At 37.2% G+C, this 26,103-nt stretch overlaps 1 protein-coding gene across 1 annotated transcript in view; it reads left to right on the top strand.

Moving 5' to 3' along the window:
• The window catches only part of MED12L (mediator complex subunit 12L), a 581,984-nt gene that overhangs the window by 169,176 nt on the left and 386,705 nt on the right, over nucleotides 1–26,103 (top strand). Inside the window, exon 3 of the mRNA XM_074191044.1 lies at nucleotides 8,495–8,613. Within this exon, the coding sequence (XP_074047145.1) occupies nucleotides 8,511–8,613 (103 nt within the window). The 5' untranslated portion in view covers nucleotides 8,495–8,510. The remainder of the gene's footprint in view (nucleotides 1–8,494; nucleotides 8,614–26,103) is intronic.

Raw genomic sequence — 26,103 nt, 5'->3', positions numbered from 1 at the left:
TATTCAAATCATACCTCTAGGACCAGAAGATGACTGCTTCTCTGATTCCTATAAGGTCATGCCTTTGGCAAATGTCTCCTGCCAAGATCTGAAATGTTTTCTTTTGAATTTTCAGAGCCAGGATCACAATGTTTTTTTTTATTCACATTGAGCTACCTCAACAATGATTGTTCCATACTAGAAGGGCTCACTGCTGTGTCCAGATAGCAGTGCTATTGGATGAAGAGAGAAAAGGAGAATTAATGGGAAAAAGTTAGCACCTGTTCCCATGAGTCCATTTAGCATTGCAGAGTATAACCTCACACTAGCTTGATCTGGCCATGGTACTTATCCACAAAAGAAAAACCAATCTAGTGAATGAGAGATGCTTGAGGATGGATGTGTCCTGTCATCCTTAACAATGCCAACATTCTATGATTAGCTCTGGCTCTCAGAGATGAGGCAGCACAGCCAGTCTTAACCAGAATTCTGCAATCTGGTTCAGATTGGGATCTGGAAAGAGAAGGGACTGTTGGGGCTCATAGAGCTCAATGCTCAGGTAAACAAAGGATGAAATAGGGCAAGTAACTTTCAGGCAATTAGCCCTAGCCAGAAATATAGGCTGTTTCTGAGTGGGCATCAGAGGCTAAGGGTCAATGGCATTTTAAACTGAAATAGCTAAAGGAAATTAGAACTTTTTACAAATGGATAAAATAGTCATAGTCATGGGATATAATTCTTGTGGTGTCAGGAAACTAGGGGCTGCAAATGGAGAGAGTGCTGGGCTTGGAGTCAACAAGACCTGAGAACAAGTCCCCCCTCTGCCCATACAAGCATTCACTAGTATGTCCCTGGGCAAGTCATGTTAACCTCTGTCTGCCTCCGTTTCCTCAACTCTAAAAGGGGGATAATACCAGGACCTATCTCCCAACGGTGTTGTGAGTCTTGAGTGAGATATTTGTAAAGCATTTATACCTAACATATGGTAGGCACCATAGAAATGTTTATTTTTTTCCCTTTCCCTAAACCCTTTCAGAAGATGCATTCTTAGGGCATTCTAACTTTTTCTGCCTATGTGTTTACCTCTTCCCTTTGAAGGAAAGGATTCCAGTCAATTTTTAAATTTTGTTGATTATATATATATATATATATATATATATATATATAATTTATAAAGTTTAAACAAGTCTTAAATTTATTTTATATTAATATGATATTTTTCCTATACCCTGTTTCCCTAGCCTCCTTTTCTAAACATTTCCTAAAGAACAGGTCTAATCAGGTCACACTTTGACCTCAATAAACTCTAACAACTCCTTAATATCTCCAGGATCAAATATAAAACCCTCTGTTTGTTATTTAAAGCCCTTTACAATCAGGTCCCTTTCTACCTTTCCAGTCTTCTTTCATGTAACTCTCCCCATCCCCCAACTCCTATGCTCTAGGAGGTTCAGGCACACCTGCCTGATGGCTATTCTTCACACGTGCTGCTCCATCTCTGGATTATGGACCCTTTTACTGTCTGAAAAGAGCACATTCCATTCCTGTAACACTTCTCCCTCTTCCTCTCCTCTTCTTAGCTTTTCTGGCTTCCTTCAAGACTCAGTTAAAATCCCATTGTCTTCTTGCAAGAGATCTTTTTTCTAGTCTTCTTCCTTTCTATCTCTCTGGAACTTCTTCTCTCTAAGACTACCCTCCATCATCTATTTATATCTTGTATGAACACAGATATTTAAATGGAGAATATGAGTTTTTATGGGCAGGGACTGCAATTTTGCACTTGTACCCATAGTACCTAGCATAATGATTAGTATTTAAGAAGCGCTTTAAAAATATTTATTTCTAACTAGCCAATCACCTTGCATTGATTTTGTATAAATTTTATACTTTATATAAATATATGTATATGTATATGTATATGTATATGTATATGTATATGTATATGTATATGTATATGTATATGTATATGTATATGTATATGTATATGTATATGTATATGTATATGTATATGTATATGTATATGTATATTGAGCTGTTGTCCTATATTCCTGAATAAGATCAAAATGAGTTTGGGGTCAAGGTACAGTGTATCTGACTATGGATGATCAAAACAGGTTGGGTCCAAATGGTCCACATGAATATTTGGAGTGGAAATGTTTCTAAATTTGGGTAACTCATGTTTCTTTTGCCCATAGAGCGCAATACCTTCTTGGCACACCATCTTGGGGGGTCTTGCCCTAGTATCTCCCAAGTCACTCAATTGATTCCAAAGTGTTTCAGAGCACTTGAATGGCTTTCTATCACCTCTTCTGACTGTGCAAATAGTTGCCTTATGTGAATTCTCCATAAAATTGTCATTTAGGCAAATATAAGTTTGGTATTTGAACCACATGGCCGGTCCCATTGGAGTTGTGCTCTCTGCAATAGAGTTGAATGCTTAGCAGGTTAGCTCCAGAGAGGACCTCAGGGTCTGATACCTTATCTTGCCTAGTGATCTTCAGAATCTTCCAGGACAGTTCAATAAGGGCAGGGCTGGCTTTCATTTCTAAATGTTGCATGGCACATAAGGGTTTTTCATATGCTTTTTATGGTGGAGCAGTGGAGTTTCATGACTTGCTCAAGATCACACAGCTAATAAATATCAAGTGTCTGAGGTTGAATTTAAACTCAGGTCCATCTGACTCTATATGCCCTAGGCATCTAGCTGTCCCGAATGCTTTTAAACTGAGTGACTGACACCCCTGAACAATCCTTATCCTCCCAGAGCAGTGGCAGGCAATCTCCCATGAAATCATTTAGTTTGGAACTGTCACAGCAAACCAAAGGCTGGACTGAAAATTCAGTAAATCTAGGAGCTCTTTAGGGGTGAATTAATTAAATGTCTAAGGCTAATTTTTAAGTTGATCATTTTGTATTGTATGTGAATGATGTTATAAATAGCCGTATGACCCTTGGAAGAAAAAAAAGTTCCCCACCCCTGTCCTAGAGAAAGTGCAGAGGCAGTCTGAGCAGAAAAGAAGCTGTCTTAGATTGAGTGTAGGGTATGTGCATTTGTGTGCTGGTGGGAGGGTAGGACAATGAGTGGGGAGTGTGTGGTGGATGTGTATACTCTCCCAGTGTCTGGAATAAAAGTTGACATCCCAGGCAAAACGTCAAGCCTTTCAAAGTCTCCCCTAGCCACACTGACCTCTCCTATCAGTTCCCTTCCACTTCTGTTCCTGCTCCAATTTGTCCCCTAGCTCTCAATTCTGTTTTCAATATTGCTGGGTCCTGCTGGCAACTTGTCTACCTAAGACTGATGCTTTGTGCTCCTGGCCACATCTTTTTACTCTCCCTTGGAGACTTTTTCTGAAAAAATAAGCTTTCTGTTCCTGGGTGTTTCCCCTTCCCCAGCCTCCATCATCCCTTAGAGTGCCAGGCTCAGGAATCACTTGTTGCTTTAGGTTGAATGAATATAGTGACGTTGAAAGAATGAGGATGTTGGTTCAGTTCCTCTCTGAGTCCCAAATGCCTAATCTATAACATGATGAGGTTGGATGAGACTGTCTTTAATATTCCTCCTATTCTGATACTCCAACACCAGCAGAGGATTTTCAACCAGGAGAATGATGGGATTGAACAACACTGTTTTAGGAAATTAGTTACATTAATTATAGGATATCCGATTTGAAAGGCTATCCAAACCAAAACCTCCTTTACACTATGCTCCATCAATCTTGCAGTATCTGCTTGGAGATCTCTAGTGCTGAAGAATTCATTCCCTCCTGGAGTCAGCCCAATCCACTTTTAAGTAATTATTAATAATTATTAATAATTAACCAATTAGAATTGGTTAGAAAGGGTTTTTGTTTTATTTTATTGCACCAAGCTGAAATCTACTTTTCTTCTGTATTGGCCCATTACTTCTAGTTCTGCCTTGAGGGACAATGCAGAACAAATGTAATCAATCCTTCTTCCACATGACAGCCCTTCAAATAGCTCAGAATTCATTTCCCATGTCTTACACAGGGCTAAACGTCTCCATTTGCCTTACACTAGTTTTCATATGGCACCGCCCTGGTCCCAGCCCTCTGTATATTTTCCATTTTAGTACCAACCTTCTAAAAATCTGGTGCTAAAAGACCCAATGCCAGCTTTTTAAAAAAATCAGATCATATCGTAGACTCTTAGTGTACCCAAGGGCCTCCAAACCCCAAGATCTTTTTCAGACAAACTGTTCTCTAGCCACACTATCTCCCCTTCATTTTTGTGAAGTATAAGACATTATATTGATCCCTACTCAAATCTTAGTGAGCATAATGGGAAATAGGATAACAATAAATACAAATGAGTTCAAAATGGTTGAACAGTTAGACCCAATGGATAAACTTGGAATATCATAAGAATATGAGAAATATAAATCATTATTTGGATCACAGAATTTGGACACAAGAAATTCCCAACATGTTGTAATATACTGACTCTATCATAATGGGGTTTAGTAGAACAAATGTGAAGTCCAACATATGGGTTCAAAAAAAATCAACTTACTGGGGTGGCTAGGTGGTGCAGTGGATAGAGCACCGGCCCTGGAATCAGGAGTACCTGAGTTCGAATCCAGCCTCAGACACTTAATAATTACCTAGCTGTGTGGCCTTGGGCAAGCCACTTAACCCCATTGCCTTGCAAAAACCTAAAAAAAAAAATCAACTTACCAGTCAGAGAGAGAAGAGGCACAGATAGACAACAATTCATGTCAAATGAATCTGGGGGTCTAAGAACCAAAGATTATGGGTCAAAAAATTTGGGCAAAAAATTAATGCAAATTTAGAGGATATTAATAATCAATCACTGGCGTTGATATAGTGCTTTTTAAAAAGTAGCCATTCCTTTATACGTATTATGATATTTGAGCTTCACAAGGACTCCTGTAAGGTACCAACTAGCCTCCTTATTATCGTATCCTCAGCATAAAGCACATAGTAAGTTGAAAGAATAAAATAAAAATTCAGTTCAGCAAGGTTGTTCACGATCACATTATTATTATTATGCATTTGGGGGTAGGATAAAGAAGTGAGGTCTCTTCAAGTTCCAAATCCAAAACCCAATTCCTACCATTTCTCAGGCTACAAGGCTAAAGACATCTAGAAGGGGATGGGGAGGGGGGTTAGCATGACAAGAATTTCCAGGAACCCATCTGTAAACCATTCATTATCCTGTTATCTTTATTTAGCTTCAACACGCACAGTCATATTGCTAGTTTTCAACATTATGAAGACACTGGAGTGAATAATAATAAAAGCAGTGTTCAGAATGAAAACCATTATAACCCTCCTCTTCTCTGCTCTAGTCAAAGCCTTTCTAGAATGATTGTGTCCGATTCTATATACCACATTTTATGGAGATAATGAAAGCTAGCATTTATTTAAATAGCATCTTGGGTTTATAAGCGCTTTCAAATATTATCCTGACCACAGCCCTGAGAGGTGGGTGATATTACTATCCCCATTTTATGGGGAAATTGAGGCAGATAGATAAATGACTAGTCTAGGATTCCACAGCTTTATTGGCGTATAAGGCAGTATTTGAATTCACATCTTCCTGATTCCAGGTCCACCTAGCTGCTTCTCATGAGGACAGACGTTAACAATCTGGAATGGTCCAAATGATAAGGTTATGGAGGGAACTTGTCATGTCATTGAAGGCTCATTGAAAAAACTGAGGATGAGACTGTGAAAAGAAAAGGATATAAGGGGATATAGCTATAGTTATAGATATGAATATAGACACCTATGCAATATGTTTGTGTATCTACCTTTGTATATTTATATGTGTCATCCTCTCTATTAGACTATATGCTCATTAAGGGCAGAAATTGTTTTTGCTTTTTCTTTGCATGCCCTAGCAGTATCTGGTATACAGTAGGCATTAGATAAATGCTTGTTGATTGATTTGCTGTCTTCTTAGACATAGGTATCCAAATATTTGGTGGTTTGCCATAGAGCAGAGTATTATGGCTTGCTTTATTTGACTGGGGGAGCAGAACCTGGGAAAATGAGAGATTTCACTATAGTTCCCCAAGAGTGAGTGGGCTGCTTCAGGAAGTGAGGGGCTTTCTGTGACTACCCCTCTAGGAGAAGGCATTAAAGCTATTCCCTGAAGGCAGCTAGGAAAAGGTGAGAAGGAGTGTATTCTAGACAAGGGAGAACATTTGAACAAGTGTGCAAGTGGGAAATGAAATTATTTAGATGGGAAGCAACAAGTGTGCCAGGTTGATTGAATCATGTGGTGAAAGACTTGGAATGCCTTTTAACATTGTATTGTCCATTAGAATATCAGATCTTTAAGAACAGGGATGGCTTCATTGTAGTACTGTCCAGGTGCTTCATAAAAGACTTGGTGATTGATTGATCCTAAAGGTAATAGGGAACTAGTCAAGGTTTTTGAGGAAGGCAGTGATACAGTCAAATTTATGTTTTAGGAATTTCAATTTAGCAGCTGGGTGGAAAATGGATTGGAGTAGGAAGAGATTAGAAAACAATTAGAAAGCTATTGCAATGGAACTGGCATGAGATGAGAAAGGGAAGCCTGTCTTTTCGGCCTCAGTATCTGGTATATGTCTGGAGCTTGTGGTCTAATATAGTGTCTGGTATATGGCAGGCATTTAATAAGTGTTTATTTGTTGTTAATGGAGACAAGCACCCCAGCCAACCCAGAAAAGCCGAAATTCAAGTTATTTCTCTGATGCATGCTAGCTACATTAACCAAGAAAACTTCACAACACTGGTTTCCTAAATAGATGAAATCTGTATAAAATAAGTGCATGAGAAAATAAATACATTTTCTTTTTTGTAAATAATATTTTATTTTTCCAATTATATGTAAAGATAGTATTCAACTATTTCAACTATTTATTTTTTTGGTAAAATTTTGAGTTTCAAATTTTTCTCCCCCCCCCAAGACATCAAGCAATATGCTATAGATTATATGGGTGCAATCATATTAAACATAAAATTTGTAAATTTTCAAAAACATTTGAGAGAGGGAGGGAGAAAAATTTGGAACACAAAATCTTATAAAAATGAATGTTAAACCAAACAAAATAAATGCTAAAAGTTGTCTTGACATGTAATTGGGGAAAGATAAAATATTATTAATATATATATTTTCAAATATATTTTAAAACCACTTCAAAATATATGTCAAATTCATATTCCTTCTTTCTACCAGTAACTAAAGCCTATTTCCTGGGCCAGTCCACATCTGTGCCAGTCATTTTGAGCATTTGGTCCCTGCCCCAGCCCCTGCCTCTGCCGCTGCCCCTGCCTCTTCCAGATTGATTAAAGTGAAGAAGAATGGCAGAGATGTTTCTTTTATTACATGCAGAGAGAACTGGAGCCAATCCAGAGAGATGGCCTTCCCTGAAACATTTTGCAAAATCAGCTTGGGAGATAGGCTATCAACCCAGTACCATTTTTGTTATTCAGCTAGCAAGTCCCACACTCTTGAAATGAAAAAGCAAAGAGGAGGATGGCAAAAACCCTACTCAGGGAAAACTGAATGACTGTACTCCATTTCCCTGTGGTTCAGCATCATTGAAATTCCCACCCCCTCTGACCCCTCCCCAAAGTTTTCACTTGAGATCCAATCCCAGCTCTAATCTCCAAGCCTCATCCTTTTGGTGACTATCTGAATAGCTTTGTGATTAAGGCTGGTCCTCAAAGACTGGACCCAGATAAAGACTGTCCCTACTCGCAATTCAAAGATGAAGCTCAGCACATTTATTATCTAATATATAAGAAGTTAGAGATAACAAAATGTCAAGGGGCTACTGAGAGTATACAGCCAGAGAGAAGGAATAGCTGGGATTGGAGTCTGCACATTATTTCTCTTGAAGCAGTGGTTAAAAGGGAAGGAACCATCCCAGAACCATTGAATTGAGGAACTCAAAGATTTGAAGTCATGAGAGAGACATAGTCACAATATAGCAGAATCAAAAGAGGTATCAAGGTCAGAGAGATCACATCTGAGTAGATTGCAACACAGGAAGAATAAAGGACATTCCCAGTATCATTAATCAACTATTCAGTGACAAAGCCAGAACTAAATTTATATCTTACAATTGTCTTGACTTCTAAGTCAATGCTCTTTCCATTACACTTAGGACCAGAACAATAGTGTGCTAGAGTAAACCCTTTGGAGTCATCTGATCTAATATCTCCAAAGCATCACTACTTTTTCTCTCTATCTGTGTGATCCTGGGCAAACCATTTAACTTCTGTCTGCCTCAGTTTCTTTATCTGTGAAATGGGAATAATAATGATAATAATAATAATAATAATAATAATAATAATAATAATAATAATAATAATACCTACCTCTCAGGGTTGTTATGAAGATCAAATAAGATAAAAAATTGTAAAGGTGTAAAATTCTAAAATTTAGCACAGTAACCTGGAAAATGGTATGTATCATATAAATGCTAGTTATCATCATCATCATCATCATTATCATCTTCTTCATTATCATTATTCAGGGCTGACCTCAGATATATGAGCCTGGGAAAAACACTTAACTGCTCTAAACTTCAGTTTCCTCATCTGCAAAATAGAAATCATCATCATCATCATCATCATCATCATCATCATCTCAGTGGTGAGTTCAAAATGAGATAATATTTGTAAAGGGCCTTGAGCTTAGTAAGCATTTAATATATCTGTTTCCTTCCTTCCTTAACACACTCTAACACACACACACACACACACACAAACACAAACACACATGTTTGTTAAAGACAAACTGAAGAACATGATTAATTTAGTTATGTGATAATCAAAACATCTGTTTTGGGTGATGGTTATTATACTCAAAAAAAGGAAACAAAAGTATCCCCCAAGTATGGATGATTAACCTGTTGAATGAGAAAGAGATTCCTTACCTCTTTTGACACTTTGAGTGTCACTTGAGTGGACACTTTGAGTGACTTGGTCAGTAAAATAAAGTTTTCAGTTCACAATTAAATGGAAAAAAATTCAGTTCAATAAATAATTATTAAGCATCTACTATGAGTCAAGCACTATGAAAAACAACTGAGTTAAGAAGACAAAAAAGGGAAACTAGCCATGACCCTTGAGGTGCCTATTACATCCTAATGGGGAGGAGAGGGGACAAAAATATGTACACAGAGAGGTTTAGTATGTTTAGTATATATTTTATAAAATGGAAACCAAGAGACATGTGTAACCTTGAATAATGATAAAAAGAAATTCAAATGACTTTCACTTCATTTGACTCTTTTCTTCCCTTTGGAGTCCATAGAAGATTCTAGGCAAAAAAGTGGATATCGTTAAATGAAAACTCACTGTGACTTCCATCTCCTAAGATTTTCTTTATCATCATCTTCTTCTTCTCTTCCTCTGCTCTTCCTTCTTCTCCTTTACCTCCTCCTCCTCCTTCACCTTATGATTTCATTGGTATAGAAAATTTCATTATGAGGAAATTTACTCTACCAACATACATCATCACCATCTCTGCCATGTTTGGTTTATCAGTGTAAGTCAGGCTTGGGATTGTTCTATGTCTGAGCCCAATTCTCATTCTGTCTCCCTGTCTCTGTCTCTCCTTGTCTCTGTTTCTCTCCTTTTCTCTGTCTTTGTCTTCCTTCCTCCCTCCTTCTCTCTCTCTCTCTCTCTCTCTCTCTCTCTCTCTCTCTCTCTCTCTTTCTCTCTCTCTCTCTCTCTTTTTCTGCTGTCTGTCTTCATTATACCAGGTTGCCCTTTTATTGCTCAATGATAACAATAGCTCTCATAACCATGGCACTCAAAACTAACAAAGTGTTTACCTTACCACCATCTTGTGTGGTAGTTAGTGTCTTATTTTACAGATGAAGAAACTGAGGCACAAAAAAGATAAATGATTTTCCCAATGTCACCCAACTGGAAAGCGCCAGAGTCAAGACTCTAGCAAAGGTCTTCTGATTCAGCTTTCCATTCTTTTCATTCCCATGTGAAAATTGCCTCACCTCCCCTTGGTCCACTAAAACGGGCTCCCTATTAAATTTCCCTAGACGCTATCAGTTTCACAAATCCATCTCCTCAACCAAGGAAAGACAAATATGGAGCAGGTGGGCAAGAACTGGAGGGAAGTCGTACTGCAATAAAAATATGATTTATGGACATGCTCAGGGAGGGGGCTACTGTGGCTAATTAAATTTTCTGGTTATAACAAAGAATTGACTGAGAATGATCCAGGGGAACCACATCTGTTTCAAGCCCTCTTGCCTAAAGTCTATTTAAAGTACTTTCTTCCCTTTTGCTGCCTTTCTAAGTGATTCATCCACTCAGATTTTAGTCTTATAGTTTACTCTAGCATTGAGGGGTCCCTGGATTCTGGAAAAGTTGACCAGAGGAGGAGCCCAGCCTCTGGAAGTTCCAACCATGTTGTAAAAGCTTCAAGTGTGAGTCTAGGAATGGACTATAGGTTGGCCACCTAAGGCCCAACCTAGCTAGTTTGGCAAAGACCAGTCACCAGAAGGGTGGCCAATAGGGTATTAATGTGTTAGTTGGATCAATGAACATTTATTAAGCACCTACTAGCTACGTAGGTGGTAGAGAGGATAGAGCACTGGACCTAAAGTTAAGAACTGACTAGAAATTATACATAAATTAAATTGCAACTTCTGAATATAGGATTTCTAAATCATATGATCCATGTTAATAATTAACAAAATTAACCATAGTTAATATTTGAGTCTTATAATAATGCTGGGAAATAGATAGTTACTGATATTATTATCCCTATGTTACAGATGAAGAAATTGAGTCTCAGAAAGCTTAATTATTACTCAAGGATATACAGATATTGTCAGAGTTGAGATTTGAATACAGATTTTCTTGACTCTAAAGATGCTATAATTAGCTAAAATGGTGCAGTGGATAGAGCACTGGACCTGGAGTTAGGAAGACCTGAATTCAAATCCAGCCTCAGACATTTTGTGTGATCCCTGGGCAAGTCACTTAACCTCTGTTTAAGACAGTTTCCTCATCTGCAAAATGGGGATAATATTGGCACCTACCTCCCAGGGATCTTCTGGAGAATGAAAAGAAATGATCTTTATAAAGAATCTAGCATAGGTAAATTATTATTATTAATATTATTTGTACATTAACTCAATTGACATAACAGTTTAAATCTCTTTAGCACTTTTGCCTAATAAAACCTAAGATCTAAACCGAACATCATTTGTTCTCCCTGGGGTCCTTTCAATGAATGCTTCTAAGAGTATAGATCTATTTACAGAGAAAATTTTTATGAGCACATAGGATAATGCCATCACCTTCACTCCTCCCCAAAGATCTGTTCATAACTGATATAGATGCTTAACGTTATCATTATTAGAAATTCATTCCTTTGTCTTAAGACTTTGGTCCTTATTAAAACCCAAATTATCCTGGGATGGATAGAGCAGGAAATCTTGCTGGTCCTTTACTCCTCAATATTTTAAATAAGCTCATAGACTCCTTTCTGAAAGTAGATTTTGGTAGGGGATAGAATAGAGGAACAAATAGTTATTGCGTATATGAGCAGGGAAGGGATGGGTAGGAAAGGAGGAGGTTGTTATCACCAAGACTGAGTGGGAAAGTGTTTCCCTTCCTAGGTTTCTTGTAGGAAACCTACAATCAAAAACATCACAATGGTGTTGATACTCAATAATATAGTATCCCTTTCCTCAACCAGAACTGATTCAACAGAATCCCTCAGTTAATAAGAACTTTTTCCATACCTCGCTTTTAGGAGACAGAATTGATGGAAGAAAAATACCAAGGGATACATCTACACAAGCAGAGAACTTTTTTCTTTAAAAAAAATCTGCTGGCATAGTAACATAACAATAAAAGAGAAGGAAAGAATCACCCATAGTTGTTTAAATTTTGAAGCGATTTACTCTGAATTCTCTCAGAATCTAAGGAAAATGAAGGGAAATTTACGTTCTTTTATACTTTGTAATGGTTAACAATCTAATTTCTGCCAAGACAGGAGACTAAATAAATGTAAAATGCACAATGCATCATCATATCACTGAACTTAGATTAATCTGACTATTGATTTTGCCTTCTAGGAGCCAAAAAGATGAGGCATGGGGTGGATGGGGGGAGGGCAGATGGGAGAGAAGGGGCCATTGTGTAATGGAACACATTCTCTTACGTTTCCATCCTAACTCCCACTTATACTGATGAGTCAGATGCCTCAGAGTGGGGTTACTATGTCTTTTCTTAGATTTCTAGAAGTAATCCTACAGGTCTTAGGGGAAGAGGTGTCCTAATGCTATAGCTCACAAGCCCCCACCAGGATTCTTCCCTTTATAGTTATCAATTGGTATCAATTTGTCAACTACATTTAATTAACTTTTTGAAACAAGTATTTTTCTCTGATACTATGGTTGGTTTAAGGCATTCTCTCCCCCTCAGATCTGTGACTTGTCCCCTCATACCTATGTACAGAGTGCTGGGGGGAAAGTGGGTTCAAACTGGGCTTTAGGCAAAGTACTTAAACTCACTAGACCTCAATTTCCTCCAATTGTCACAACCATTAACTGATGATCTTAACTTTCTAAGTTTATAATAGCATGCAATGAAAATTTATGTCCAGAATGACCATAGTAATCAGATAAAAATTCAACTAATTCTTGATTCAGCTATTAAATTGGGCTTACTTCATTATTGCTAGAATCTCTGATCTCCTCCATGTGGACATCCCCCTCACTGTTATAGATTTCAACTCTTTCAAAAGAAAGAAAGGGAGGGAGGAAGGAAAGGAAGGAGGGAGGGAGGATCAAGCATTTAAATTCATCTTCTTTGATTGTCACAATAACATTGGGAGTTATTTTTTGCAGATGAGAAAATTGAACCAGAGGGTATGTGGTATTCCAACTAGTAAGTAAAATTGAATTTGAACTCAGATTTTGACTCTGGGTCCAATTTTCTATCCACTGGACCATCTAACTGCCTCTAATATACTTAGAGTCAAGAAAACTTGTATTCAAATCTCAACTCTGACAATAAATGTGTAACCATAGGTAAGTCATTTAAGATTTCTGAGTCTTAATTTCCCTATCTGTGAGAATAATAGGAGTACTACCTACCTCCCAGCATTGTTGTGAAAGTTAATTGAAGAATAGCTAGGTGAGGCAATGGACAGAGCACCAGACCAGAGTCCAGAAATACTTGAGTTCAAATTCAACTTTAGACACTTTAATACTTCCTAGCTATGTGACCTTGGATAAGTCACTTAACTCCATCACCTTGCCAAAAAAAAAAACGCCTGAGTGAACTCTATAATGAATTATTTTTTTAAGTTAATTGAAATGATGCATAAACAATGTTTTGTAGACTTTAAAACCTTTATTAATGTCAGCTATAGTTAATATTAATTCCTGACCAGCATGGATCACTTGACTCAGAAATCTTAAATCTTGAAGCTGTATTTTAATTAACCTAAAATTTCTATAGAATTTATATTTCAGTTACAAAATATTTAATATTAGGGCTGAGAACCAATTAACATATTTATTGAGAATCTTCTATATGCTGGGGATGGTCTGTAGGGAACAAGTAAGATAAGACCTGGTCTCTGTCAAGAAGTTTACAATCTAGTTGGGGGATTAATGCCAGAGAAGAGGAACATGGGAAGCAAATATTCATCCAACTTAACTGCCCTTTTCCACAGAGATTGGAAAAAATGCCCTGGAACATTTGAGCAGGATTCACTTCCAATAAATGATATATGTTGGTGGTAAAATAGAGCTTATAAGCTACTGTTATAATTATGATGTCTTACTGAATGTAGGGGATGGGGGGAAATTTAAACAGCAAAGAACCAAGGCATCAGGATCCCAAGGACAACTGGCACTGAAATCAAACCTAGAAAGAGAAGGAAAAAACATTCTGGTGTAGAGAGAAAAGCCCTGGATCTGCGATCAGAAAACTTGACTTCAGATTGCACCTCAGATGCTCCTCCTCTGTGTAACTGTGAGCAAATCTCTCATTGCGTCTGAAATGGCAGCAATAACAGCACCTACGTCACAAAGTTATTGTGAAGATCAAATGAAAATAAGCTCGTAAAGCACATCGCAGACGCCACAGAGCCGTACACACCAGTTATTATTGTTGTCTCCCCCCCAACTTATTACTTGTGTGATCTTGGATAAGTCACTTAAATTCTGTTTCCTCATTTGGAAAAAATGAGGAGGTTGAACTAGGTGAAATCTAAAGTCTCTCCTGGATATAAATCTATAATTCTTAGAGTCTAAGATCTCAATATTTCCTTCTAGCTTTCAGGGTATGATTCTGCAATCTCAGTGATCTTCCATCTCTAATGTGACTCATTTTCTGAACTGGAATACATAAAAGGGAAAACCAAAAACCAAAGCAGAAGGAGTGGATTATCATTTAGAAGTCAAATCACAACTATAGGGGTTTCAAAGCTGTCCAAAGAGGAAGTGGGACCCTTTGACAAAGTCACTGATAAGATCTCTTGGGAGCAAAGTGCTGACTATTCCATTAAATTGAAGGAACTGCAACCCAGGATCTTGGGGGGTTTATATAAATGGAGATGTAATAAAGATATAGAAAGGGGCAGAACCAGATAGTAAGAGTTTCAAATATAGTGATAGTATATAGCCTTTACAAGTTTGCCTGATGGTCTATTTTATGTCATAATATTTATCCTCACAACAATTTCCAGAAGTATATATTGCTATTATCTCCTTTTTACAGATGAGAAAACTAAGGTTAAATGACTTGCTCAGGGTCACACAGCTGGTAAGAGTTTAAGGCCAAATTAAAACTCAGGTCTTCCTTACTCCAGACCCAAGGCTCTATTTCCTGTTCCACAGCTTTGGCAGAGCTAAGACAGATAGAGGCAGAGATACTGAGAGATAAAGATAGGAAAAAATATAGATATAAAAGTATTGTTATAGTTATATGTGTAGATATAGAGAATGGAGCTACAGATATAGTATAGATGTTATAGATATGGACATAAATATGAAGACTAGAGTTCTATCAGATATGGGATCTCTCTTCTTCTCCTTTCCTGTTAGAGTGTAAACTCCTTGAGACCAGAGACTATTTTCTTTAAAAAAATTATTCATTTTCCAACTACATGCAAAGATAGTTTTCAATATTTTTTTTTAGTTTTTGCAAGGCAAATGGGGTTAAGTGACTTGCCCAAGGTCACACAGCTAGGTAATTATTAAGTGTCTGAGGTCAGATTTGAACTCAGGTCCTCCTGTCCAGGGCCGGTGCTCTATCCACTGTGCCACCTAGCTGCCCTTTCAATATTTTTTATAAGATTTGAGTTCCTCATTTTTCTCCCTCACTTCCCTCTCCCCTCCCCTTGACAGTAAGTAATCTGATACTTGATCTATAGGTGTGACTATGTCAAACATAGTTCCACATTAGTCAAGAAGTGAAAAAAGATTTAGAATAAAAGAGAAAAAAACCATGAGAGGAGGAAAAAACATAAAACAAATTTAAAAACACTTTGCTTAGATCTACATTCAGACTCCTTAGTTCTTTCTCTGGATGTGGATGGTATTTTCCCATCATGAGCAGGGACTATCTTTTAATCTTTCCTTATACCTCCAGCACTTAGCATTGGGTCTGTATATAGTAGGTGCCTAATAAATGCTGCTTCACTACTTGACAGAGTCAGAACTATAGCTGAAACAGATGTAGAGCTGGCCTATGGAAACACATTCTCAAGTCCTGAGATTTCAGGGGTAGTAACCTGATGGACACGGTCTTTATCAACCCTCTCCAACCTCCCTATTTCTTAGACTTTCCCATTTGATATTATGAATTTCTTTAGCAGGGTGGATGGGGGTAGCAAGAGATAAGATCTATATTATGGGAAGGGAGAACATCCCTGTTTTCTCAGACCTGGGCTTCAAGGCCCCCAGGTTCACATGTAACATGATCCACAGGTCAAGGATCTCTCATTTCATTGACATGTAAACTCTATTCAACAATCTAGACTCAACTATTTGAAATATGTTACAATCACAAGACATTTTTAAAAGCTTAGGATCAATGTAATGGCCTCTTTGGCCCAAGTAAGTCTTCTCCCCTGCTGTTTTAGAAGAAAATTTATGTTAGACAAAATATTAGGAGTCATCACAATCTCTCTGAACATGGAATTAGGAAGACTCCTAACATTTAGGGCTGCGGTAATTTCATTTATTTACCTAGCTTCTAAATTTACATTTATTATTACAAAAGTAGCTAAGTGGACAGAGTACTGGGCCTGGAGTCAGAAAGACCTGAGTTCAAACCTCAGATATTTTTAACTGTGTGACTCTGGATGAGTCACTTAACCTCTATCTGCCTCAGTTTCCTTAACTGTAAAATAGGGATAATAACAACCCACCTCCCAAGGTCATTGTGAGAATCAAATGAGATATTATTTATAAAACACTTGGGACAGAGTAGGTGCTATATAAGGCTACTATTGTTATTTATACCTATTTCTAGTTAGCCTCTGACCTCTTTATAGTTCAAATGAGATTCAAGTTTCTTGGAATATTTGAATCAAGACTCAAACAGGTCATTATTGTGTTTGACAAGCACCAGAAGGGAAAATTAGGGAAAGAATGAGCTTTTTTTTTAGAACTTTCTGCAGCCCTTGAGGAGGGCACAACCTGTGATTTCAGTCCAAGTTTTTTTTTAACCAGAGTACAGCTGGGACCAACAGCCCTTCTCTACATCTCCCTTCTTTGTTATAGTTCACTCTTGAGTTTCTCTCTCTCTCTCTCTTTTGCTCTTTCTTAGACCATTTCTTCCTCTCCATTGCCAGATCCTTGAAATCTCTCAAGTAGAAATCTCTACCTTTGGGTTTTGCTATTTTATATCAAATGAGGCCATACCTATAAAGCTTTAAACATAGTGTCTGGCACCTAGGAGACACTTAAAAGTTGATTCCCTTCCCTTTCCTTTCTCATATAGAAGACCCATAGGGCTTAACTAAATTAACTCAGCCAATCCAGGTACATGGAGTTCTTCCTGCTGGCAGATAGCCTGGTGAATTCCCCAAGGAGAGAGCTAGAATTGAACTAAATACAAATATTCCCAGAGGGAGAAAATGAGTCCAACCCGTTGGGTGGGGGTAAAACCCAGCCTTATCAATGATATTAAGAGAAAAGATCCTTAAGAGCAAATGGAGTCCATGCAAATAAAGAACTGCTTTTATGAGCTGTGGGTTCACACACACACACACACACACACACACACACACACACACACACGAGAGAGAGAGAGAGAGAGAGAGAGAGACAGAGAGAGAGAGAGAGACAGAGAGAGAGGATATCCAGAGAGATGGAGACAAAGAGAAGGGGGAAGCTAACAATGCAAGAGAGAATACAATGAGAGCTATCCTTGGCACAGATAGATCATTCTGGTTTATCCAAGAATTTTTTACACTTAATCACAAGCCAATGCTTGATTCATTGATTGAGACTTCTCATCTAATTCAAGTTTCAGGAAAGTTTATCTCTCACATTAAATGGAAGAAAATGATTTAATTGATTTACTCAATCATCACTGGCATTTTTACTTATAATTTCATCCATAGGTCATTGACAGATGTTTAAGACTTAGAGACAAGTAATCTGCCCAGGGTCACACAGCTGCTAAAGACCAGAGATGGCTAATGGCTCCAGGTGTTCCAGAGTCTTTATTCCATTTCATTTGACTGCTCACCATCTTAGATGTGTTTGATATAGCAATGCTCAGAGATAGTCTTGGCTGCTTCTAGGGAGGCAGACTTGAATTCCACACTAAGAGAGTGAGATAAACTATATTCAGGTATTCTCAGATATGAGAGAGAGAGAGAGAGAGAGAGAGACAGACAGACAGACAGACAGACAGACAGACAGACAAATAGACAAATGGATCCTTTGGGTGAAATACTCCAGTTATATTGTGGTATTGGAATATCCTCAAGATCAGATGTAGTCAGTGTAATTAATACTAAAGTTTTACTTTGGGCTCCTTAGGTCACATAGAGAAATAATTAAAAATAGAACAGAAGATAGATATACATGTTAAATACATTAAAGGATAGATACATACATACTGAGTGCCTGTAGATATATATGCATATCTATATGTGATATGGAGATACATATCTATATGTATATACATATATATATATACACATACATATAATATATAGTGATACCAAGTACTCTCTTCATGATACAGATAGAGATCAATGGTGTAGTGGATAGGACTAGACTTCTAATCAGCACTGATTTTGCTTTTTTATTTCTATCCCTAGCCGTTAGCACAGCCCTTAGTATAAATGCTTAATAGATTTTTTTTCACTTATTAAGCATGTGGATATTTGCATTTAGCATTAGATAAATGCCAACCCCTACTGTTGGATACTCCATGTATGACTATTATTATACTCCTGTTCTTTCTTTCCTTAAAAACTAACATCATGAATTAATTTTAACTCATTTCAATATAAATCATGATCCTGAATTAATTCAGTTTTGAGGAGCAAATGTTTATATAATTATAGAATCTCAGAATTGGAAGGGACATTAGAAGTCATTTAGTCTCATCCAAATGGGTTTCCCCTCTCCAGCATCTCAGTCATCCAATTCTACCTGAAGACCACAAGTAATACTTGGCTTCCAATATCATTCAAAACTTTGGACATTTCTAATTGCTTAGGAAACTTTCTTTTAGCTGGAGCCAAAATCTGCGTCTTTGTCACTTCTCATTATTCTTGGGTTAGCCCTCTGGGACCAAACAAAATGAACCTGATCTAAACAGTGCTGTGTTGGTCCACAAGCCAAAGGATCTTCACCAGAGCGGGTAAGACATGGGAAGACTTTTAAATTTAAAGTGTGTGATTGACATTTTCTTTGACACTTTTTCAAGTCAGACAATCAAGAAAACAATAAATCAAACCTTAGAAAATTTAACAATTGTCGTAAACCAGTTCAAGCTGCCTCCGGCACACTCCAGAATCTAAATTGAATTATAATTCAATCTTTATTTTCTAGTTGTTTTAAAATAATCTTACCAGTAAGTGTGATCTTTCATAAGCATATAATTTCCAAGGGGAAAAGTGACCTCACGAGTGTTTATGCCATCCTTTATTCTTGCTGGAAATAATCTCTGTGTTCAAAACAGGTTTCAATTCGAATGTTCTCTTAACCTCCCTAAGGCAATAAATGGGTTTTCTTGTAGGTGATTACATTCCAAAGTGCAGCTGGAGTATCTTACCCTTACCTGTCTCCAGATTATTGCGTGTGTGGACTGAAAATACCGATCTGAAACACTTCTCTAATAAAGCCAAAGGCAAGAAGGGGCAGGTTAATAAATGGGCTCTGTGCCCATGGAGAGAACTCTGCTGCTACTCTCTCAGACCAGTACTGAGTTCCTATCAAGCCTAAAGTATTCTGACTTAGCTGAAAGAGTTCAGGAAGGATGAGTCTAAGAATCAAGAAACTGGTCAAAAGATGATATATGTAGATGGGAGAGGAGGCCATCTGTCCTGTCATTTGTGAGGGGATAAATTGGAATTTCATTCTGACCCAAGGGTAACTGGACCTGTTCTTTCCTCTCATTCAAAAATATTTACTCTCAAGGAAAACATGCCTCTGATAAGATGCTGTACAGGATTGGAACATAGGAGAAATCTTTCCTAATTGCCCCCTCATCCCACCTCTTTCTAATGGCAATCTAACTATCTGACAAGGTTGGACTGGGAAGTCACAGCACACTCAAATAAATGAAAGAGCATCTACTATTTTACAGATAGGAAAAAAGGGGGAAAATGGTGAATCTATGGACTCAAGTTGTATTTATCTGTTGCTTATAAATATTAAGTTCAATTGGAAAGCATGGGAAATTTAAATAAATAAATGAATGCTTCTTAAGAGTAGAGATTGCTATATTTGGTGTTCTTATACCTTTAGTACCTAGATAGGGCCTAGCATATAATAGATGCTCAATAAGTATTTTATGATTGCTTGTCTGGTAAGGAGTGATGAACACCCAAATTAGAGTGGTGGCCATGTCAGTGGAGAGAAGAGGATGGATGAGATAGATGTTATGGCAGTAGAATTAATAAGATTTGTCAACTGACAAGTCACAAAGATAGGAGGGGGGGAAAGAATGAAGAGTTTAGAACAGAAACTTGGAATCCTGAAACAACAAGATGGTAGTGCCATCCACAGAAATAGGGCAGTTAGGAAGAGAGACTGGCTTAAGGGAGAAAAGATCACAAGTCCCACTTGAGATACCAGGACCATATGATTTCAAAAATATTGCAGTGGATTGCAACTCATTCATGCCTGTTCATCCTGTGTAGCTCCTTTCCATATTAAATTATAAATCACACATGTGATCTACTCAATAGATCATTCTTAATTCTTCTTCTATTAACAATATATAAATATCAAAAGCCACATATTTATTTATCAGTTATCCTTTACTTTCACAGTGTGACCCATCTGTCCATTTTCTTTTCAATTTTAACATTTCTCTGATCCTCACATTCTTTATGATGCTTCTGAACGATCCTTCTCTTAGTAGGGAATGCATTTGGCTTATATGTACCACATATTTCTTCATTGTCCTTTAAATAATGCTCAGTTACATTTCTTTGGAGACTGTCATGTTTCATCATGTTTCACAGTCATACAACATCACTAAAAGAATGCTAAAAGACTGAAAAAAACAAAGCATTTAAGGTAGCAACTGGTTCTATCAAATCAAATGCTTATTCTTTTGTATCTATAAAACAATAAACCCAGCAGGACCTTTGGGTCAATTACATCACTATAAAGGGATTTGGTTTTGAATATTTTTCACAAAAGCTCACTTATTCCTTTCTTGTGCCTTCATCGAAGATGCCCTAGATGTATATATTACTCTCATAAAACTTTGGCAGAGATGGAAAAGTCAATCTATGAGATGCTTTTTATTGGAGAAAGGATTAGTAGCTACAAGATTTTTCCCATTCTTAATGACATTTCTTAGTGTGAAAATTTCAAAAGAAAAAAGGTCCCTGTGTTGGGGATTATGAAGGATCCTGATCTTTGAGATTTCTATTGCAACTCTGTGGAATGGGTGGAAGATAGATTGCAGTGAGTTAAGAAATGAATGATTAGGGCAGCTAGGTGGCCTGGAATCAAGAGGACCTAAGTTCAAATCTGGCCTCAGACACTTAATAATTACCTAGCTGTGTGACCTTGGGCAAGCTACTTAACCCCATTGCCTTGCAAAAACAAAAGAAAAAAGAAGTAAATGGTTAATAAGGAAACAAAGGCACAAGACACAAACCACCCCTTCAAGAAGTTTGTCAGTAAAGGGAATGAGAGGAAGAGGTTAAAATCTAGAGGTATTAGCAGGGTCAAGTGAAGGAATTTTCAAAATGAGGAAGCATGTAATTATCTGAAGCCAGAAAGGAAGAATGAAGAGGAAAAAGTTGAAGGCAGAAGTAATAGAGGAACAATACTTGTCAAGAATTTATTATCTCAATTAAATAAAATTAGAGAATGTGAAAGGGTCAGAGGAAAAGAACTAAGCTATCAACAATTATGTAAAAATATACTGCAAAGTATTAACAATTAGAGAAATGTAAATTAAAACAATGCTGGGGTTCCACCTTCCACCTCTCATATTGACAAAGATAACAACAAAGGAAAGTGAAAATTGTAGGGGGTCTTTTGGGAAAAGAGATACACTGGGGCACAGGCAGTAGAGCTGTGAATCATTCCCCACATTCTAGAAAACCATTAAGAACTGCTCAAAAAGTCACCAAAAAGAAATATACTATGTTGAATTTAAAGAATGTCAATTTTTTTTCCTTTTTTTAAAAAAAATTTTATTTGTTTAAGCCAATAGGGTTAAGTGACTAGCCCAAGGTCACATGGCTATGCAATTATTAAGTGTCCAGATCCTTTTGACTCCAGGGTTGGTGCTAACCACTGCACCACCTAGCTGTCCCCCCCCCCAATTTTTTTTCTAAAAAAAGAATCTACATTTACAAAAATGTTTTAATAGCTCTTTGTTGTAGTGAAGAATTAGAAACAAAGGGGGTGCCTCCTAGCTGGGAGACTGAATGAATAAATTTTGATAGAGGAATATCATTGGTTATTATTGTATTATAAGAAAAGATAGCTTCAGAGAAATTCAAGAAGGCTCCTATAAACTGATGCAGAGCAACTTGAACAAACCAGAAAGATAATTGACACAGTAGCAAAAACATTGTAAGACTTTCAAAGGCTTCAGAACCCTGATCAATACAATGACTAATCACAACTCTAGAGAGCTGATGATGAAGCGTGTCACACCTTCTGACAGAGATGAGATAGAATTGAGTTGCAGAACGGGGTGTATATTTTTGGAAATGACAAATGTGTGGATGTATTTTGCTTGACTATGATTACTTGTTACAAGGATTGTGTTTTTGTGGGGGTGAGAGAAATTGGAGGGAGAGGAGAACTAGTGATAGTGTTGCCAAAAAAAGAAGAAAAAAAAGAAAAGAGGGTCATTGAAGCATTCTTAAATGCATAGAAAAGGACAGAAGGGACTTCAGAAGGGGGGGAAGCAGAGAAACTAAACAGTATATTGAAAATAACATGTTGAATTTATTATATATTGGATTGTCTTAAAATCATGCTGTCCTAGAGATTCACATTTTTATTTGTGATTTTTTTCTGTTTTCCTTTTTAGATAGAATTGTATTGGTTTTGGGGGGTAATGTTAATTTTAAAATAAAAATATTTAGAAAAATCTATTCAAGAAATAATGTATTATTTCAATTTGTAGAATAAAATTGATGAATGAAAGAAAGAAAGGAGAGAGAAGGGGAGGGGGGAAGGAAGGAAGAAAAGGAAGAGGGAAGGAAGGAAGGAAAGAAGGAAGGAAGGAAGAGAGGAAGAAAAGGAAGAAGAAAGGAAGGAAAGAAGGAAGGAAGAGGGGAAGGAAGGGAGGGAGGAAGGGGAAGAGAAAAATCAAGAAATCTAGCATATAGGCAGAAGATTAGTTTTAAAAGAAAATAAGTGTTACACCTTTTGATATAGGAAGGAAAAGAAGGAAGGAAGCACTTTTGAGCAGAATTACTCAATAAATGAATCTTGAACGTGCCTAGAGGCACCAAAGTTTAATAAAAACAAAGTTGTTAGTGGCAAAAGCCAACAGAGTTTCTTTGTGGTTTGGGTACATGCTGCAGCCTGCCTGAATGTTGACATGTCCTGTGATGTTGCCCCATCTAATTCCCTTGGATATCAAGGCAGGATCCAAGATCCAAGTCAGGGTAAGACCTGGAGTCTTAGTGAGTAAATCTTATCCAGATCCTTTATTGACCTGGAATCAGTATACCCACTTTGAGTCTTTAATGAATAACCCTTACTTAGAATGATACTCTCTTTTATTTTGTCCTATCTTGTGAGTTGATGGGAAACTTTGACAATATAACAGAAACTGGTGATTGGAACTTGAGGACCAAAACAGTAGCTAGCCAACTCTATAAGAGCAGAATTTCATTCTCAGGGAACAGGGGGGAATGAGTTGGATACCCAGAACTCTTCAGGCTCCCTCTGTCATATAACTAAAGTCCTGCAAATGTTAGTACCCCCCCAAAAAAAACCCACTGGTATAACTTCCAACGTGATCTCTGTAGCTACCCTTGAAGGTAGCAGTCACTGAGGAGAAAGGGGGAACTTTCTATACCACCAATCTTCCATCTGATGACCAACTGCCATCCTCTATAAGCCCAGGAGTCCTAGCAGTGCCTCTCCCACTGGTTCTTTTTCTAACCTAGCCCCTAGAACCATCTTTTTGGGAAGCAACCCTAAGGAGGATATGATCTAGCAACTACTTCTTCCTCAGCCACCCTAACTGTTGAAGACCCAGAAAATGAAGTTCTCATCACTGAAATCCTTGGCTCTGCCAAATCGTTCATCATCAAAAATGGATGACTGTTAATAGGAATAGTGTTAAAGAAGATGCATTACTCTCTAGGTTGCTATTGTACCCTATGGCAGACCATGGGTCCTTTTCATCTGACTTGTAACTGAAACCTCATATGTATATTCTTTCCCCCATTAGAAGCTCCTAGAAGGAAGAGACCATCTTTCTCTTCTCCCCCCCCCCCAGAATTTGACACAGTACACACAAGAATCTCTTAATCAATGTTTTTTATTCATTCATTCAGAAATCTCACACCTGTTCATGCATATCATGAATTCCTTCTTCAAGAAGAGAACTGGTGGGTGGACACTGTGAATGTCAATCAACAATGACATAGACTATCACCTAATAGACAAATAAATAACTGATTATCAACATAGGAGTCACTTCAGAAGCCACTGTCTGTGTACAAATTATTGACTGAGAAGAAAGGATAAAAAAGAGAAGATAGTTCATGAAATCACAATAGGTTTGGTCTGACTTATTTATATAAGGAATTGACTCTGAAAAATAGGAAATGGATATTGGCTTATACTTCTTTAAATACTTTCCATATAAGGTTAATGGTCTATCCATGATGATATGACTAGTGTGCTAGAGTTAGGATTACAAAGTAGGTATGACTTTAGTGGAAGTCTACTGGGTGATTTATTTTTTTCTTCTGTTCCATAATACTTTGTAAGATATAAATGTATAAAAAATGATGATGGCAGGCAATTAGGATAGAGTACTAGCCCTGGAGTCAGGAGGAACTGAGTTCAAATCCAGCCTCAGATACTTAATACTTACTTAGCTGTGTGACCTTGGGCAAGTCACTTAACCCCATTGCCCTACAAAAACAAAAAAAGTAAAATAAAATAAATTTTAAATTTAAAAAATAAAAATGATGATGGCTTTGGTTTTCATTTCTTAAAGAATTTTAACTATTATACTAATAATTATTATGATGAAGAGGATCAAAAGAGTCCTGAAATCATCTCATCATGCAAAGATTTAATTATATTTCTTGCTGAGCAGAGAGCCATGGCATCAAAAGAAAACATTGGTTTAGAGTTTTCAAATTTATTTGCAAAACATAATGGTGGGTGATGATTGAAAATTATGAACAGTTTGTTTTCCAAAATGACTAAAATGTATTTACAGAACATGATTTTATAGATAAAAACAGAAAGAATAAAAAGGATCACAAACAAAAAAATTCAGATCTACCAACAGTTCTAGCAGTTTTTATTATCAACAATAATAGTGCAACTACCATATTTTTCCAGTGCCTGGCTCATAGTAGGTGTTTGTTGATTGATTTATTCACTGATTGCTCAACACTCAAGTTTATAAACAGGGAAACAGAAATGACACTCAAGAAAATTTTTTCACAAAAAATGGTGAAACTGAGCAAATAAATACAGGAGAAAAACATATGCTAAAAGAGACTATAGTTTTAATGGCACACAGTGATGCAATTTTAAGGACTTTCAGAGGGGAAGATTATAAAGAATGGAAAAGATCATGGTGAATATTATTAATATTTTTTAAGGTGGTAGATGTTAGCAACTGCCAATCTATATTCATACTTTTTCACCTCTGTTAAGTTTTTTTCAAAGAATGGTCTATATATATATAGCTCTTCCCTGATAGTAAAGGAGGCCAGAACTATGTTGGACCACCAAGTGGGAGAAGGGCTATGAGCACCTCTTTCTTCTTCCAGGCCCTACTTGGCCATGAAAACATGACATCTCTGTTGCCTCTGCATCTATTTTGTTTCAATCCATGTTAGTGTTAGAGATGGAATGGTCTTGGTAAAGACCTTGTAGATTTTGAAATGAGAAGAGTCTTTCAAGATCCCCTTAGCACTGAAGCTGGTAGCAACAATTGCTGAGTCTGGTGAAGAGTCTCCTCTAAGGAGCACCCTGCTTGACCCAAAAAATGGAGAATTGCTTCAATGACTAAGATACTACTTTTGCAAATAAGGAATTGATTCATCCAAGGGTTATGCCATACCTGGAGGAGGAAATGTTTTGTAATAACCACTTTAAATTTGAACCCTCTTTCCCTAGGGACTTATTAGATGTTAATTGGTTAAATTATCCATTATCTATTGCATTTTATATTGACATGGAGGGGAACACAGTGGATAAGGGGCAGGAATGAT

The sequence above is a fragment of the Macrotis lagotis genome, chromosome 6 (genome assembly GCF_037893015.1).
Source record: "Macrotis lagotis isolate mMagLag1 chromosome 6, bilby.v1.9.chrom.fasta, whole genome shotgun sequence".
Taxonomy (NCBI): Eukaryota; Metazoa; Chordata; class Mammalia; order Peramelemorphia; family Peramelidae; genus Macrotis; species Macrotis lagotis.
This window is presented reverse-complemented; position numbering and strand designations above follow the sequence as displayed.